Source organism: Pseudochaenichthys georgianus, chromosome 4 (genome assembly GCF_902827115.2).
Source record: "Pseudochaenichthys georgianus chromosome 4, fPseGeo1.2, whole genome shotgun sequence".
Lineage (NCBI taxonomy): Eukaryota > Metazoa > Chordata > Actinopteri > Perciformes > Channichthyidae > Pseudochaenichthys > Pseudochaenichthys georgianus.
Genome location: NC_047506.1, coordinates 45,003,676 through 45,022,496, shown reverse-complemented (window position 1 = coordinate 45,022,496; position 18,821 = coordinate 45,003,676). Strand labels below are relative to the sequence as shown.

The 18,821-nt window shown below is 43.6% G+C and overlaps 1 protein-coding gene across 1 annotated transcript in view; it reads left to right on the top strand.

Moving 5' to 3' along the window:
• The window catches only part of LOC117445049 (excitatory amino acid transporter 5-like), a 30,501-nt gene extending 12,167 nt beyond the window's left edge, over window positions 1–18,334 (top strand). Inside the window, exons 3-10 of the mRNA XM_071203040.1 lie at window positions 752–821; window positions 902–1,109; window positions 1,541–1,640; window positions 12,668–12,901; window positions 12,983–13,177; window positions 13,511–13,645; window positions 15,740–15,842; window positions 18,164–18,334. Coding sequence (XP_071059141.1) covers window positions 752–821; window positions 902–1,109; window positions 1,541–1,640; window positions 12,668–12,901; window positions 12,983–13,177; window positions 13,511–13,645; window positions 15,740–15,842; window positions 18,164–18,334 — 1,216 coding nt within the window. The remainder of the gene's footprint in view (window positions 1–751; window positions 822–901; window positions 1,110–1,540; window positions 1,641–12,667; window positions 12,902–12,982; window positions 13,178–13,510; window positions 13,646–15,739; window positions 15,843–18,163) is intronic.
• Window positions 18,335–18,821: the final 487 nt, after the last annotated feature.

Here is an 18,821-nt window from a genome sequence, read left to right as displayed (position 1 = left end):
AGAATCATGAAAAAGTGTTCATGTTGACATATATAAAATGTATGATAAAAATATATAGGATTGTATTTTGAGATAGAACAGTATCTTAAAGGAGCAAATAAAAAAAAAGTGAATGCATATTCCAAAATGTTAGAAATCACTATATGTTTATTGTGCAAGTAGACATCGCGGTGACAAATACAAAAAGGAAGTATTGTGCAGCCTTTGTTGTTTTTCACTGCAAAGCTCGAGAGGAGGTTTAGTTCACTTGGACTGGATTGGTTCTGTTGTTGATTATATAAGTCAATGATGGTGCCACAAACTGCCAATCATTCTCAAAATGTCTCAGACGTTTTATTATCTTAATAAGCAGAATCTCTTTGTGTCTTTAGCCCGTTGCTCTGACAAAACAAGACATTTGAAGACGTCACTCTTACAAATGGTAGAAAGCACACCAACCCACATCAATCCGATTACAGCCAGGGCTGATTAGTGTATTTTTAGTAATCCTGCTGGGGATGAGTGACAGATTAGTTGAGTCAGCAGCGGTACGTTGCAATGATCTCTGCTGTGGCATGTTGGCCGACTCTTCTTCATCCTGCTGAAGGTCAGCTGATCGTAACACTGCTCCTCCCTGATTAGTTTGAGTGTTTTTCATTTTTCAAAGTCATTTTTGCTCATCTGTGGTAGAGGTGTAGAAGGTAGTGCAAAATATAAAGCAGCTTCTTTCTTAGTCTCCAGTCATATATTCTTTGTATGAAAGGTAAATAAGACTCCGTGTCTCTTCGTTACTCAACAGGAACATGGTTCCCTCTAATCTGATTGAGGCCACGTTTCAGCAGGTGACACAACCCCCAGAACTCAGAATTAAAGTGCAATACCTTTTACACTTGCTGTGACTAACCCTACTGTGTTCCTTCAGTACAAAACGGACCTGATTCCCATCCTCAAAGTCCCAACCAGAACCGTGCAGCCCAACTTCGTCTACGTCTTCCCAGATGAGAATGACCCTAAAGGTCGGACAGTGTACCTTGAGCTGACCCCGCCTCCAGATGTCACGTACAAAACGAGTCCTGGCACCAGCCAACAGATGAACGTCCTGGGCATCGTCATCTTCTCCGCCACCATGGGTGAGCAGACTGAAGCAGAACATGATGTTGTTGAGTCCTGATGTTTTCCGCTCTTCAGTTTTTATAATGATTCAGTTTTCTGTCATTTATCATTGGTGTGAAACATATCAGATGTTTAAGTTCTTTAATTTAACTTTCTTCACATTAATGTTTAAAAGTTTGAGCTGTAAACATTTCCCCAAAAAATAGCAGTCAAAAGATTCAAACCATTTAGGCTTTGTCCTCACGGTGTTGCACGATTTCACTCCAAACTAAATTCTTTCTACAACCATAAAGCATTTCATTTCATTTGAGGGCGTGTTGGCATTAGTTTAGACATGCTTCGTTTTTTAACCCATAAACCCTTGGATTCCTAATTTACATTTATCATCCTGCACAACTTAGAGTGCAGTTGGTTCTCCCTATAAAGATGTGTAAACGGTATGTTGCAGGCTTGTTGCTGGGCAGGATGGGGGAGCGAGGAGCTCCACTGGTCAACGTCTGCCAGTGTATCAACGAGTGTGTCATGAAGATCATCAACGCTGCTGTGTGGTGAGAAGAATACTCTGAACGTCCACATAGTACTTACAGAATCTGTGACACAGAGGAGGGCTTCTGTCAATCTGACCTAGTGACTGGTCGGGGGGGAAAAGCGTGCAGTTGGTGACAACTTACTGCTGCGGCACCTGAGCAGATTAAAAACATCCGCAGAGCCCACAAAGCTCAACGACCTGAATACTGAACAGACAGACACACTTCCTATATTTGTGTCACTTCTAAGCTACAGTCACTGCAAATATTCAGCTTCACATGCTGAACGCTTTGCTCTCTGATTTGGAGGTGATATTATTAGGGTTGATTGGGCCACTGCACCAGCAGAAAATAGATGAATACATTTATACATATTTTTCAGAATGTTGGCTTTTGGTAACCATGGTAACACTTGCACTGATACAACAGGAAGTATAATTTGGTAAATCATCATGAAGTGAATTGTAGTGACCCTTCGGTAAGAAGGCAAGGCAAGGCAAGTTTATTTATATAGCACCTTTCAGCACCAGGCAATTCAAGGTGCTTTACAAAAATGAAAGACATTCAGACAAAGGCATTTAAAAACAGTAAAAGATAATAAAAGAAACATTAAAAGAAAAACAAAAAATGAAAGACATTAAGAAAATGGCATTTAAAATCAGTCATTAAAAAGAAAAGCTAATAAAATAAACATTAAAAGATAAAAGTTACAGTGCAGTCTAAGATATGAATAGTTCAATTCTTTCGGTTCTTGATTTTTTATTTATTCACAGAACCTCCCTTTGGAAATCCGAACATTTCCGTCCCGATTGTTAATATAGACTGATTGTTTTCACCATGTTATGCTCGCATGACATCTACAATCGGACCCTCAGGAGGGTGTACTAGCCCCCTACTCTGCTTTGCGTTCCATAACAAAGTCTTTAAGGGTTACCTGAACACCCCGTGTGACCAAAACACTATTTTTCACCCGTCGGTGATGTGATACTTGTTCCTCAGTACAAATCACCCAAAAACTGATCGTAAACCCTGGCTACGACGGATATCCCAAATATCCTACTTTCGAGCAGTCCCTCTCATAAATGTCATGGAGTTTAATTACGTTGAACTTTAAACAATTTAGACACTGTACATCTCACCGAGCATTGAGACAGACGGTTTTCACCATGTTTTGCTCACATGACATCCACAATCGGACCCTCAGGAGGGTGTACTAGCCCCCTACTCTGCTTTGCGTTCCATAACAAAGTCTTTAAGTGTTACCTGAACACTATTTTTCACCCGTCGGTGAAGATTTTTTTTTTTTGTAGTGTAGTAATGGCAATGACAATCTCAAGTCCCAGGCTCCTCCAACAATGCAACATAGGACATACAACAATTAAAAAATAGTGCAAGAAGAAATGGAGCAGAATAGATTAGAATAAAAAAGTGCAGATTATGTGATCTCATTTTCATTTCAAACCTTTATTTAACCAGATTGGTCCCATTGAGATCATAGATCTCTTTTTCAAGGGAGACCTGCATCTGACCAATGATCCTCCTGTTAGGCCAAGATGTGTCTTCTTGGCATTGTTTCAGATGTGAAAGCATCTTTTAAATAAGAAACATGATTCAAAATATTAATTATAGTTTGTTATTTAATTTGTTTTAGTTAGTATTTGTTTAATAACGGTCCCACTGCAGACACCCAACCAAGCCAAAGCCTGTTGACCTTGCGGCAATCTGACAGGAGAAACAGAAGCATCCTGGTATCCTTGACCAGCTTTCTTGAATCTGACCTAGTGACCTGTCAGGTGGTCAGGTGGGCAGATGGTCAGGTGGGCAAACACATGGAGGTGACATCCTCCTGCTGCAGCACCGGAGCAGTTTAAAAACAGCCAATCAAAGCCTAATGACCTGGATACTCAACACAACACTGAACTACAGCTCCTGTGTTAGTGATTCTTCTAAAACTACAGTAACCACAGACACATTAACCTGTTAAGCCCGAAGGTCCCCGCCGACGGGGACCCTGTTTTTTTTCTTTCACAACACTGTGTCTCAGGGCATCTTAATATTTAAAAACCTATTAATGTGTTATACCAGATTAACGAGAAGAATCTCAGCTAACTGACAATACGAACCATTTTTACAGAAACAAAACACAAGTCTCACAAGAAGCGTTAGCATTAGCCCTTAGCTAAAACGGGCAGATGCTACATCCGGTGCTAACTAGCAAAAACGATCTTTAAAACTTAATATTTTCTGCACAAACTACATATCATCTGAAAGCTGATACTCCACAGATTATTTTTGTTATAAGTATCATCACTGTAGGACACAAACTCACTGAGCTAGCAGCCAGAACAGAGAAGAAAAAAAACAACAGTTTTCAAAACCATAACAATAAGTATGTCTTACCGTTGCTGTTTTGTGATCAAAGCTCTTGTTCAAGGGAATAAAAACGCTGTTTAAAGTTAATCCAATGTCTCTTAGTCACTTTAGAATTGTTCCTGATAATCTATCATTACATTCATGGCAGCAGAGTAGGTATAAAGCAGGGGTCTCCAACCTTTCTCCACCTGAGAGCTACTTTGAAAAAATGAAAGTGGCCAAGAGGTACTTGCATCACATCGCTTACATTTATTCACATAGCACTCATCATTTGAATTAAGCTACTTTTGTGTGAAATTGCAATACCTAAAGCTTATCTAAAATCTTAACTTCACATCAAGGTCCAAAACAACGACAATTTCTAACATATTAATATGGACAACATAGTAAGTACTTCACTGAAGATTCACATACATGTCCAAGAGCAAATTACAATGTTTTCACTTCTTAGTATGGCCCACATAATAAATACATCGACTTAATCACCACCTTGCAAGCATCTTATGGCACGTGTGTAAAATAAGTGCATTCACTCTTTTTTACAGTTAGTGAGATGAATGGCGCTGCATGGAGTCTACCATACAGGTGTATGCTGGACCGACTTAGGTTCACTAATAGAGTCATTTACATGTTCATCAGTCGGTCTTGTTCTGTATTTAGATTTCATTCATGCCAGAAAAAGCTGCTTCACAAAGGGATGTATACAGAACCAAATAAAGCAGACATGTTCAGTGCTGCTTGGTGAATGTTCTTATAGTTTTCTGGGCGTATACAAGGCTCCAGAAATGTTGTGAGTTTTGCTGAGACTTAAGCTGAACATGATTTTGGAGATTTATAACCTCCATCTCCACAGGATTGACACTGAACAGTGCAGCCATCTTTACTTTTTCTTCGTGTTGACATGAAATTATAAACCATAACTAATCAATTGTAGGTCTAGCCTCCCTATATCTGTGTGTGACATTTTTCCATCCTCAAAAACAAAAAACTAATACAGCTGCAGTCTAGCTGCAGCTTCTAGCAACAGTCTTCTGTTAAAAAAAGGACACTGAATGTCCTGAATGTGGCATCGCACACATGACTTGAGTCTGAACACAGCAGACAAGGAGTATTTACAACAGCATTATAAAAACAAAAATAGTGCATGTGGGTGCACACTTACATTCTCTGTCTTACTGTTACATGAATCCCATGAATGCATGAGATTAAGTTAGCTTCATTATATCTCAGTGATTAAGTAAATAATAAAGTTTCTATCGGGTCACTGTCAGCCTGTCACTCATTATTTTCAGGAAGGGGCGGGGCTTGGAGGAACAGAGAGGAGACGGTGATCGCGGAAGCTTTCTTCCTGCCTTCACAAACTTTACACGCGTATTTATCAACTGAAAATAGCATGAGGACATTCATACTCTGCAATCCAAGACTTGATTAAATTCACCAAAAACCTGACATTACGATAACGAGTGTTTTTCAAAAACACAAATCCCTCCCTGTGTGTCTCTGAGCCGCAGCCTGATTCAGAGCGGGTCATTCTGCCGTTGGTTCTGATTGGTGCTGCTGGAGAAAGCAGACTGGTCCGTGTGTGGTGTCGCCCAGCCGCTGTCACGTCTGTTCCTTGATCTCTGCGTCACCGACCAATTTTATATTCGTGTGACAGAAACAATTCTAAAATAAAAAAACTTTATTGTCCGGCCGTGGCCGAAAAATCAAGAAGCAACGTTACTACGCTATAATCAATAATCGAGCTGCGAACTACTGAAAAGCTGCCCAATCGACGTGTTGGAGACCCCTGGTATAAAGTTTCGCAGTCCCGAGTTTATGCTGTCTGACGTGCTGTTTACGCAAACCTCTCTCTACTTGACGTAAGTGTTTAGTGGGACTTACTAACTGTCACTCGATTCTATTGGCTCTAACGGTTCAGAAAAGGTGTCAATCACCCAAATCAACCAATGGGTTCCAAAGATATGATCCTGCGTAGTATAAACTAAGCCCGCTCCGACTCCATTACGCATTACGCAGCCAGAAGGGAGAGCTTCACCACAGAGCAGGTGCTAGAGATGCTAGCTGACGATAGCTATGATCATACCAGATGACTCTTCGTCGGATGAGGAAGATCTCCTCCAGCCAGACCTGGATCCGGACAGTAGTGACTCGGATGTTGAACTTCCACCACGGGAAAGGTATGTAATCTCTCTGTTTTTATATATTACTTATGTGTTACCCCCTAAACGCACCAGGAGCATCTGCGCCGCGCTGCGCCGCGCTGCGCTGCGGCTGCGACCTCCTCCTGCGACCTAACACACCAGGCGCGTTTCAAAACGTTGCGGAAGCGGAGCGTCGTGTGTGCAGCCTCGCAGTTGTTGTTGATTTTGGAATATTTCCTGGACATTTGTACTTCTACAAGTAGTAGGCCACATAGTTAAATGGTTTATGTTTGTGTCTGTTTAAATCGTGTTTATTGTTGTTATTTCCTATGTTGTTGTGTTGTAGACTACAGACACAGTTAATAATAATTGTAATATTCCAGTTATAAACGACATGAATCAAAGATGTGTTGCTGTATTTTAGTGGTAAAAAAATATGCATTCATCATTATAATTATTGTATATATATATAATTTACAGTGCCTGTAAACCGGAGGAGAACGCTGGCATGTATTCTCCTCCTTGAAAGACGGTGGTGGGGGGGAGGAGAAGGAGCCGGTTTTGGGTGCACCCGGTGCACCCCCTCAACCAGCAAAGCAGACAACAAGGTGATTTTCATCACTTCCTGCCTGCGCCGCGCCGCGTCAAAAATAGGATTCATCCTATATTTTAGAAATTCCTTGCGGCGAGGAGCTTCTGGGACGCTTCGAGCGTCTGGTGGAATAGCACCCATTGACTAGAGTGGCCGCGATCTTTGCGAACGCCGCGGCGCGGCCGTAACGCAGCGCAGATGCTCCTGGTGCGTTTAGGGGGTTAGGTGGAACTGCGCCACAGTGCTAGCTTAGCCAAGAAGCTACAGGAATGATTAGGCAAAATGCTAAATAGTGTTACTTGTCTTTTTGGAGTTACATTTTCTAAATGAATGGCCAGTGAATGAATATATATATATGTGTTTACTTATTTATTTGGTGTAATATTATTCATTTATAGTCCAATATTATCCTATAACTATAAGCCAGTGAATTAATCTAATCTCTTTGTTTTTCCACATTTGTTAGATGAGGTGTGACCCCAGCAGGACAAAGCCACACACCCAGAAGACTTTCAGGGAGCAGCTTGCTGCAGAATTGTTGGAGTTTGCTGAAGGCCCTGCTGAAGGCCCTGCACCTCCACCACCCCCTCCTCCTCCACCACTCACATGCATGCCCGAGTATTATGAGGAAGATGCCACCAAGGTCAGGAAGAACTGCGGGAGGTGCCTAGATGCTGGACTCAAAAGGGTGAAGACACCTGTGTACTGCAGGAAGTACCAGGTCCCTCTGTGCTTCACTGTCAACAAGAACTGTTTCAGGGAGTGGCACGACCTAAATACTGGAACATTCAGGTAGGTATAAAGTTCAGGTAGGTATAACATTTTGCGAGTGTTTATTTAAAAAAAAAAAAAATACTTGTTGTTTTTATATACCTAGTGTGATTTTATTGTAAAGTGTGTTGGTAAAATATTTGTTGTTTTTACATGCCTATAGTGTGTTGGTAAAATGTTTGAAATAAATCTGCCCCAGTTTGAGTCAAATGTTACCTATGTTTCCGTTTTTTTTTATTGTGCAAGTACACCTACACACAATGACCTACAGTGTAGTTTTATTGTATAGTGCGTTGGTACAGTTACATACACACACAGCTACACTTACACATACACACCTACACATACCCACACAGCTACACTTACATACCCACACAGCTACACTTACACATACACACCTACACACACACCTACACTTACACACACAACAATATTTTTTTCTTTTTTTAAGAAATATATTTATTCTTTTTAATTATTTATTTTTTATTGTTTGGGTGGAATGAATACATATAGTGATGATTCAATGTAATACAATGATTTTTATAGTCTGGTACCTGAAAAAGGTCAAATGGCACTGATGGAACCAAATGTGCCCAAAGCTTATTCCGCCTGGACTTTATTTTCATAAACCTGTCTAAAAAGGTAAAATGTCACTTGTTTTACCTCAATCTTGATACAGGGTACTTATTATATGTTATACTTTGGATTCCTAAAGCTTTTAGGCTACTAACCCATCATTCAAGGTTGGTCTTCACTATAAGTAATGGGTTTTCTTTAGGCGGAGACAGGAATTTACATTTTTTTGCTATGTTCCATCTGAATTTACTCTGACACAGAAAAATCTATATTGATTCTGACACTTCTATATCTAACTCACAGATGTAACCTTGCTTTGACAACAACAATTATTCATATAAACCTTTTAGAAGTGAAGTTATAGTCATTTGTTCTGGGAATGTCATTTTCGAGCCTGAAACCTGAAAAACAGGCTCGTGGTTTAACAGGTTAAAGGCTTCTCAATTCTCTAATTTCCCCTCCTCGACTCCTCGGTCCTCCGGTCGTGACCCGGAAATGGATTTCAGCGCGCCATGTTGAAGGACATCTCATTTCTCTAATCGAGGACCGAGCGTCGAGGAGGCTCTCTGGAGGAGCTCTAATCGAGGAGACACTGATGGGTCCTCCACGGCTCCTTCGTGGATGCATTTCCAGCAACAGTGATGTTTCAAAGCGTCGTGACGCGCGGCCGGACTTATATCAGCCAATGACAGCTCTGCATGCATCCCCTGGATATTATTTTATTAACTACTTTCATCGCAACGCGATGTTTCCAGAGAGAACAGCTGTGAGGTCCGTGCAGAAAGCAGAGCAGTGTGTATAATATATATCACTCAGTATAACAGGCCTACATTACTCTCTGTATTTGTATGCTGTAGTTTAGTAGATATCTACAAACAAAGAGTCGATATTTTTCCAAGACCATTTAGTGCTTCACATAATAAAATACACAATGGCTGTAGCCTGATTATATGCTTTAGAAATGACGGCTCAGAGGAGAGGAGTTCTCATTTCTCTAACCGCCTGCTGCTTCCCCTCCTCTCTCCTCGGTTCCCCTCCTCAGTCCTCCGCTCGCATCTCCTGTGGGCGGGACTAAGACACGAGGATAGGAGTCGAGGAAAGGAGTCGAGGAGGAGAATTAGAGAATTGAGAAGCCTTTAATGTGTATAATAAATAAGAGCTTCAGACTCCAAACATTATAATAACAACATGTTAACATTATAAGGTGTTGCACAGTATTGCACATTGCATGTTTAGTTCACTTCAGTTTAGTTCCGTTCAGTTTAGTTTAGTCTTTTGCTCCTGAACACTTTGCTCTTTGATTTGAAGGTTTGTTGGAGGGTGTTAGCTGATGAGAATAAACGGCTGTAGTTGTAAAGCTGATGAAACATATTTCAGTAATAACAGAACGGTTAAGGGAATATTTATTGAGATTCGTTCTTCTTCTTCTTCTTCTTCTTTTGGACACTCGGGTAAAGAGAGGGGCGGAGTTGTCAACTGATCACCATCTGGTGGTGAGTTGGTCGAGTGGCGGGGGAAGCCTCTGGATAGACCTGGTAAGCCCAAACGTGTAGTTCGGGTGAACTGGGAACGTCTGGAGGAGGCCCAAGTTCAGGAGGCCTTCAACTCACACCTCCGGCGGAGCTTTTCGGGCATTCCTGTGGAGGTTGGGGACATTGAACCAGAGTGGTCGGTGTTCAAAGCCTCTATTGCCGAAGCCGCGGCGGGGAGCTGTGGTCTCAAGGTCTTAGGTGCCTCAAGGGGCGGTAACCCTCGAACCTCCTGGTGGACACCGGTGGTCAGGGAAGCCGTCCGACTGAAGAAGGAGGCCTTCAGGGATTTGTTATCCCGGGGGACTCCCGAGGCAGTTGCAAGGTACCGACAGGCCCGAAGGGCAGCAGCCTCAGCCGTGGCCGAGGCAAAGCAGCGGGTGTGGGAGAAGTTCGGAGAAGACATGGAAAAGGGCGGCACTAAAGTTGTTCTGGAAAACTGTCCGACACCTCAGGAGGGGGAAGCAGGGGACCATCCAAGCTGTGTTCAGTAAGGATGGGACGTTGTTGACCTCAACTGATGGAGTGTTAGGGCGTTGGAAGGAACACTTTGAGGAACTCCTGAACCCGACAACTCCGCCCTCTATGTTAGAGGTAGAGCTGGAGTATGACGGGGGATCAACACCAATCGGGGGGAGGTCACTGAGGTCGTCAAACAACTCCACAGTGGCAAAGCCCCGGGAAATGCTGAAGGCTCTGGGTGTTGAGGGACTGTCATGGTTGACACGTCTCATCAACGTTGCGTGGAAGTCGGAAACAGTACCGAAGGAGTGGCAGACCGGGGTGGTGGTCCCCCTTTTCAAAAAGGGGGATCAGAGGGTGTGTGCCAATTACAGAGGCATCACACTACTCAGCCTCCCCGGGAAAGTTTACTCCAAGGTACTCGAAAGAAGGGTCAGGCTTGTCGAACTTGTCGAACCTCAGATTGAGGAGGAACAATGCGGATTCCGTCCTGGTCGTGGAACGACGGATCAGCTTTTTACTCTCGCAAGGATCCTGGAGGGGGCCTGGGAGTACGCTTATCCGGTCTACATGTGTTTTGTAGACTTAGAGAAGGCGTATGACCGAGTTCCCAGGGAGTTACTGTGGGAGGTGCTGCGGGAGTATGGGGTGAGGGGGTCTCTACTCAGGGCCATCCAATCTCTGTACTCCCAAAGCGAGAGCTGTGTCCGGGTCCTCGGCAGTAAGTCGGACCCATTTCCGGTGAGGGTTGGCCTCCGCCGGGGCTGCGCTTTGTCACCAATCCTGTTTGTAATATACATGGATCGGATTTCGAGGCGTAGTCGTGGGGGGGGGGGTCTGCAGTTCGGTGGACTAAGGATTGCACCACTGCTTTTTGTAGATGATGTGGTTCTAATGGCTTCATCGGTCTGCGACCTTCAGCACTCACTGGATCGGTTCGCAACCGAGTGTGAAGCGGCTGGGATGAGGATCAGCACCTCCAAATCTGAGGCCATGGTTCTCAGCAGGAAACCGATGGACTGTCCACTCCAAGTAGGGAATGAGTCCTTACCCCAAGTGAAGGAGTTCAAGTATCTCGGGGTCTTGTTCTCGAGTGAGGGAACAATGGAGCGTGAGATGGGCCGGAGAATCGGAGCAGCGGGAGCGGTACTGCAGTCGCTTTACTGCACCGTTGTGACGAAAAGGGAGCTGAGCCAGAAGGCAAAGCTCTCTGTCTACCGGGCCATTTTCGTTCCTACCCTCACCTATGGTCATGAAGGATGGGTCATGACCGAAAGAACGAGATCGCGGATACAAGCGGCCGAGATGGGTTTTCTCCGCAGGGTGGGTGGTGTCTCCCTTAGAGATAAGGTGAGAAGTTCGGTCATCAGGGAGGGACTCGGAGTTGAGCCGCTCCTCCTTCGCGTCGAAAGAAGCCAGTTGAGGTAGTTTGGGCACCTAGTTAGGATGCCACCTGGGCGCCTCCCTAGGGAGGTGTTCCAGGCACGTCCAGCTGGGAAGAGACCAAGGGGTAGACCTAGGACCAGGTGGAGGGATTATATCTCTTGGCTGGCCTGGGAGCGCCTTGGGATCCCCCAGTCAGAGCTGGTTGATGTCGCCAGGGAAAGGAAAGTTTGGGGCTCTCTGCTGGAACTGCTACCCCCGCGACCCGACCACGGATAAGCGGGATAAGATGGATGGATGGTTCTTCTTGTTTCACTACATCCAATAGTAATTAAAGCTGACTTACAAGCTTAAACATGATATAAATACAGTACTAGACTTTTATATAGATGTGAAGACACATTTCTGCAAAGTATAGGATTCTAAAATTCAATTTCTTATTTGTTTATTTGTCAATTTAGAACACAGGGTTGCACAATGAAATTTACATTTTATTCTCACAGAATGTATGATCAATTATTTAAAGTATTTGAATTGGAATAGAAAAAAATGTATATACTAATAGACACAATGTTATATAGTTACACACCGAGAGTGGTTTGTTATGGTAGTGTGAAAGCAGTGTTCTGACAGAAAGTTCCATGTCATTTATTTATGACACCAGCACACCTCCTGCATTCAACAGGACACGCACACACACACACACACACACACACACACACACACACACACACACACACACACACACACACACACACACACACACACACACACACACACACACACACACACACACACACACACACACACACACACACACACACACACACCACACCACACCACACCACACACAGAGAGAAACAGAGGGGGGGAGGAGAGAGTGCAGGCTAGGCAGAGGGCCTGACTAGTTATCCTAACATCAGAATGATCGCCATGACCCACACTTAGCCCATGCAGTCACGTATATGTTTATATATCAAATATGAGGTGGATACTCATCATCCCGCGAGGATGATTGCTTGATGACTTCACCATCAATCCAGAATTTCTACTTGAATTAAGTAATAGATAAATCTCATTGCTATACAATTAACACCATGTATTCCTGCTCCCCAGAGGATAACCTCCATGTTGTTTTCTTCGGAACAACTGTACACGGTTAGCTTCACCACTGTAAAGAGTCTAACTGATAAATCATCAGTGTTTTGTTTGCTTCAGGTACTTCCCATTTGGAATCGTCTTCCTGGTGGCGGGTAAGATCCTGGACATGCAAGACCCAAGCACGCTGGGGAAGAAGCTGGGCTGGTATGGCATCACCGTGCTCGCTGGCCTCTTTGTCCATGGACTTATCCTCCTCCCTTTCTTCTACTTTGTCCTCACCAAGAAGAACCCCTTTACCTACATCCGCGGGCTGCTGCAGGCCATGGTGATCGCCCTGGCAACCTCCTCCAGGTCAGAGTCAAGGACAGCCCTGCTTTACCTGCCGGTCTGTGGATGTTTTCAAGGTAGTCATTAAATGTCGTATCTTCTCAGCTCTGCCACGCTTCCAATCACCATGAAGTGTTTGTTGGAAAACTGCCACGTGGACCGACAAATTGCTCGCTTCGTCCTACCCGTGGGCGCTACAATCAACATGGATGGGACGGCACTGTACGAGGCTGTGGCGGCCATCTTCATTGCTCAGGTTAATGACTATGAGCTGGACTTCGGCCAGTTGGTCACCATCAGGTAAACCAACAGACATTGTTTGTCTGAGAAACTTGAAGAACTTGTTTAGACTTTATTTCCCAAATGGAAATAATCTATAACAAATGGACACAATATGTGAATGTTTTTAATTATATGTCTACTGCAAGAGATTCCCACTATAACGTATACTTTACTTTGTATGCATAGCACAAATCATGCTTCAGTCCTAAATGTGATTGTACAGCAAATCGATACAATGCAACAAAAATGTGATTCTCAGTAAGGACTTTAAGTTGTGAAAAGGCCAATACATTTAGTTTGAATACATATATTATGTTAAATTTGACTCTTACTTCTGTTGTCCTCATGCAGCATCACGGCCACAGCTGCCAGCATCGGTGCAGCAGGGATCCCTCAGGCTGGTCTGGTTACCATGGTGATTGTACTGACATCAGTAGGCCTGCCCCCAGATGACATCACACTCATCGTGGCCATCGACTGGATTCTGTGAGTTTACAGTACTGGTTATGTAGAAAGGTCTCCGTCTCAGCATTTCAGTATTATTAACGGTACATGGTACATTGTAGAATAGAGTAAATCCATTACTCAATCAATCAACAACTTTATTAATCCCGCAAGGGGCAATTGATTATGAGCAGCAGCTTATGTCATGTACACAGGCAGGAACATACAAGAAGAAAACACACAGATACACCTGGGAGCACAGATGTGGATCATTCCAATTTACACTATAAATAGTTCATAGCATCACAATAATAAATAAATAATCAAGTTAAAAGCCTTTCAAGAATTTAAAAGTTTGAGTGCAGAAGGGATGAATGATTTTGAAAAGCGATTAGTCCTTTGATCAGGTAGAGCATATCTACGCCCTGATGGCAACAGACGAAATTAATGTGAGAGTACATGACCTGGAGAGTTCATGACCTGGAGAGTTCATGACCTGGAGAGTTCAGAATGCTCTCTGCTTTCCGCAGAATCTGTTGGTGACAGAAGGAGTTTCAGTCTCTCTGTTTCACGCCGATGATCTTGGAGCAGGTTTTAACAATGCTGTTCAGGCTGTTCCTGTCTTTCAGCGTGAGGCTATGGAACCAGCAGATAAAAGAAAAAACAAATAAGGCTCTCAATGAATGCTTGGTAAAAACGACAAAGAATGAAAGGCCTGAAGAGAAAGAGTTCAGTTTGCAAAGAAGGTGCATCCTCTGTTGACCCCGCTTCACAATACACTCAGTATTCACATCAAATGTGAGGTGGTCATCGAAAATGGTATTTGTATGATGTGACAATTTCTACATTGTCATTGTGTATGACAATGTCCCCTCCTCTTCTCCTTGTACACAAACTCGCTCGGATCTGTCATTAGCCCCATGGTTTTTCATACCACTGCTACGCCGACAACACCCATTTCATTCTGTCCTTTCCCCGCTCAGAGACCCAGGTCGTCGCACGCATCTCTTCTGTCTAGCTGACATCTCTCAGTGGATGTCTGCTCATCACCTCGAGCTCAACCTTGACAAGACTGAACTGCTTTTCCTTCCGGGAAAAGATTGTCCCACTCTTGACCTGACTATCAACATTGGCACCTCTGTTGTTTCCCCGACTCAGACTGCAAGGAATCTGGGTGTGATCCTAGATAACAACCTGTCCTTCATTGCAAACATCGCTGCTACAACCCGCTGCTGCAGATACACGCTTTACCACATCAGGAGGATACGTCCCCAGCTGACCCAGAAAGCGACGCAGGTTCTGGTCCAGGCTCTCGTCACCTCACGCCTAGACTACTGCAACTCCCTCCTGGCTGGTCTACCTGCATGTGCCATCCGACCTCTGCCGCTCATCCAGAATGCAGCGGCTCGTCTGGTCTTCAACCTTCCTAAATGTTCCCACACCACTCCGCTCCTCCGCTCCCTCCACTGGCTTCCGGTAACTGCTAGAATCCACTTCAAGACACTGGTACTTGCGTACCATGCTGCAAATGGATCTGGCCCTTCCTACATCCAGGACATGGTTAAACCGTACACCCCAGCACGTGCTCTACGCTCTGCATCAGCCAAACGACTCGCTGCACCATCGCTAAGAGGGGGACCCAAGTTCCCATCAGCAGAAACACGTGGGTTTGCTATCCTGGCTCCAAAATAGTGGAATGAGCTCCCCATTGACATCAGGACGGCAGAAAGCTTACACACCTTCCAGACTGAAAACTCATCTCTTTCGACTCCACCTCGAGCGATAGAACTATTAACAAAGCACTTATATACTAATAAAGGACTGGCTTATCTAAAGCCAGTTGAGTAGCACTTGAAATGTTTTTGCTCTATGAAACCTGATGTACTTATATGATTCTGTTTTCTTCAAGTTTGTATTTTGTTGGTCGAACGCACTTATTGTAAGTCGCTTTGGATAAAAGCGTCAGCTAAATGCAATGTAATGTAATGTGATGTATGATGCACTCCTTAGGAACATCCTTGTGACGTCTACAAAAAAAAAGACGTCACAAGGATGACGTCTTTACTACTCTGAGACTCTCGTCCAGAGTAGTTTAGGTTTCACGGTGTCTCCCTTTAATCACACCTGTTTCTACAGTGACAGGTTTCGAACCATGATCAACGTTCTGGGCGACGCTCTGGCAGCGGGAATCATCGCCCATCTCTGTCGGAAAGATTTCCCCCTCAGTGGAGCAGAAAAGGTATCGATGAAAATCTTACTCTGTGTATGTTGGCTATTAACTTAATCTTACTTTTCTGACCTTTTAAAGTCATGTATTAAGTCTTTTTAGACGTTTTACCTTTAAAGCTCACCTATTATACTGTATTCGAACAATATATTATAGGGCCATATCTATACAAAACATGTCTCTATAGGGTCACCCATTGTAGCATGCCTCATACCCCTCTATTTCAGCCCTGTTACTAAAGTGCTGATTCTGGGTCTGGCCCTTTAAATGAAGCCAAGCTGCTGCTGGCCACACCCCCTTGGAGCTGCTGCTGGCCACGCCCCTTTGGAGCTGCTGCTGGCCACACCCCTTTGGAGCTGCTGCTGGCCACACCCCTTTGGAGCTGCTGCTGGCCACGCCCCTTTGGAGCGTCCACATGCAAGCAGTGAGCTCTGTGAAGAGAAGGCTGTCCACCAGCAGAAACTTAGCTAAACGCTGCCGTGATTAAACGCCATATTATGTTCCAAACCACATCAAGCATTCTCTCTGAAACAGTATGGAGCTCAAACGCTTTCTCTCTCGCGGGGTTACCACAAGGACAGTTCCTTTTATATCCTGCTTCTTTACACATACTCTCTCCAGTACAGCGTTAGCTCGGAGTGTTAGCGATGCTTGCTAACGTAAACACAGACCATATTACTTCCCAAACACGTCGCGCATTGTTTCTGATACAGCGTATTTATTTCTGATAGGGGACGATAGGTTGGGTGGGCGGGACGTTGCCAGGAGTTCAACGTAAAGCCCGCCCACATTTTAGTAATGTCGTCATGACGCAGTAAATCTGGATCAGCTCTGTTGTTCACCCGTTTTTAGAGATTTGGGTAAGGTGGAAAAGAGAGAGGGTTGTATTTTTGGAAACCTTGTGAGTCTCCTTACACCCCGGGGACACATATTCATTCATAAAAGACATCAAAAAGTGCATAATAGGTGACCTTTAACTTAAATAACAACAGAAAAAGTTTGCTCTTTTGGAGGCAATTACAAATCCCAAATCAAATATCACTCTCTATAACTTCTGATTGGAAACACAAACCTGTCGATTACAACTCTGAGCTGTAACTGGACTGTAACCTGTTGGGTTACAAACCGTTACATCAGTGTTTTCTCAGATCGTGGAGTCAACCACAACAGATTAGATCCCTTACTCTTATCTTAAATCCTTGTGAGACTTTGTCAAGCCCCACCCACTCTGCTTCACTCTTTTGCTGGGCAGAAACAGTTCATTCATAACCAACTGAGAACTAAGAATTCATTAAGTCACAGAACTGTTTATTACTGTATAAACTCACAAAGTGAGTTAGCTTATCTGTTATGCTATTAATGTAGCACCTAGCCAAAGGAACGCAATTTGAGGCAAAAATAATGATGTATCTGTTTGCCTGTATCTGTCGAATCTACCAACACCTAATGCTCAGCAATCTCTTGTCTAGTTAAAGTTTACCCCTTTATTTAGAAAAATAAATGTCACACAACCTTCATTTCACAAAATGTCTCGGCACAAGCACGAACAAGAAGGCTGAGCCAGTAGGTGGCAATAAAGTCTACAATGAATGACTTTTGGAGAGAATTAAGCATACATCTGTCAAATGTCCAAAACAGCCTTGTTTCAATGAAATAACCTCAAAATCACAAATTGCCATTCAGATGACTTTTGGAGAGAATTAAGCATAAATCTGTCAAATGTCCAAAACAGCCTTGTATCAATGAAATAACCTCAAAATCACAAACTGCCATTCAGATGACATTTATGCTTAACTATCTCCATAAGTAATCTGAATGTCAGTTTGTGATTTTGAGGCTATTTCAGTGAAACAAGGCTGTTTTTAACATTTGACAGATTTATGCTTGATTCTCTCCAAAACTGCCCTTCAGATGACTTTTTGAGAGAATTAAGCATAAATCTGTCAAATGTTCAAATCAGCCTTGTTTCACTGAAATAGCCTCAAAATGACAAATTTCCATTCAGATGACTTTTGGAGAGAATTAAGCATAAATCTGTCAAACACCAGAGTAGAACATATGTACAAATAACATGTTTATTTTCCTTTGGCAGCAGTACATTCAAATACAAACAATAGTAGCAAATGTATATTTTATGTATACTAACCTATTTCCTCACCTTTATCATGTAACCCGTTCCGACTGGATGGGACATGTGTGTGTATCACATATCCTTTCTGGCACATTGACCTGTGTTCTATGGCAACACATGTGTCCATCATTGTTGTTGTTTCAGACATATGCTTTAAATATGTTTGCATCTAATGTCTAAATGTAATGTGTTTTTTCTTCAGGCTGGGTCATCTTATGGTACGCAGAATCCTCACGCTCACAACAACTCGAACAGTGTAGACGTGCCAATGACAGAGATCCACACACACAAAGACTGTATGTTTGATACGACGGGCGACTCAGTCGGCGAGAGGCACGCACACACCGTCTACTATAACATCTGTCAGGTGTGATTGGAGACGCACCGAGTTAAAGTTCACTGTGCCATCTGAACAGGAGGCAGACTTCGTTGTTACAGAGCATGATACCTCTTCTTCTGAGCAGCCCCAACTGCTTTGAATTTCATTTAGGTGACAGGAAATGTTGTTTATTTGGCCAAAAGTGGATTGGAATGACAGTGAGAACAAAAGCTCCACTACAAGAACTAATGGTGCCATTGTAATGGAAACCAGCCATCAGCACTAACTGGCAAACTAGCCTGAATTTAAAAAGTGGTGGGATTGATATATCAAGAAGAGAAATCCAGCAAATGGTCTGGTTCCTTTTGAAGAACAGCTGAACAGGAGCCTGGTCTGCATCAGAGACACAGCCCTCCTGGAAGCACCCACACTCGTCCTCAGGTCTGACAGCTCCACGGAGCAGCTGGACACGCTGCAGTTCACCTTCTGAACTGGGTATCAAACCATAATGGCTCTCGGGTACTGCCATACATGTGACTGT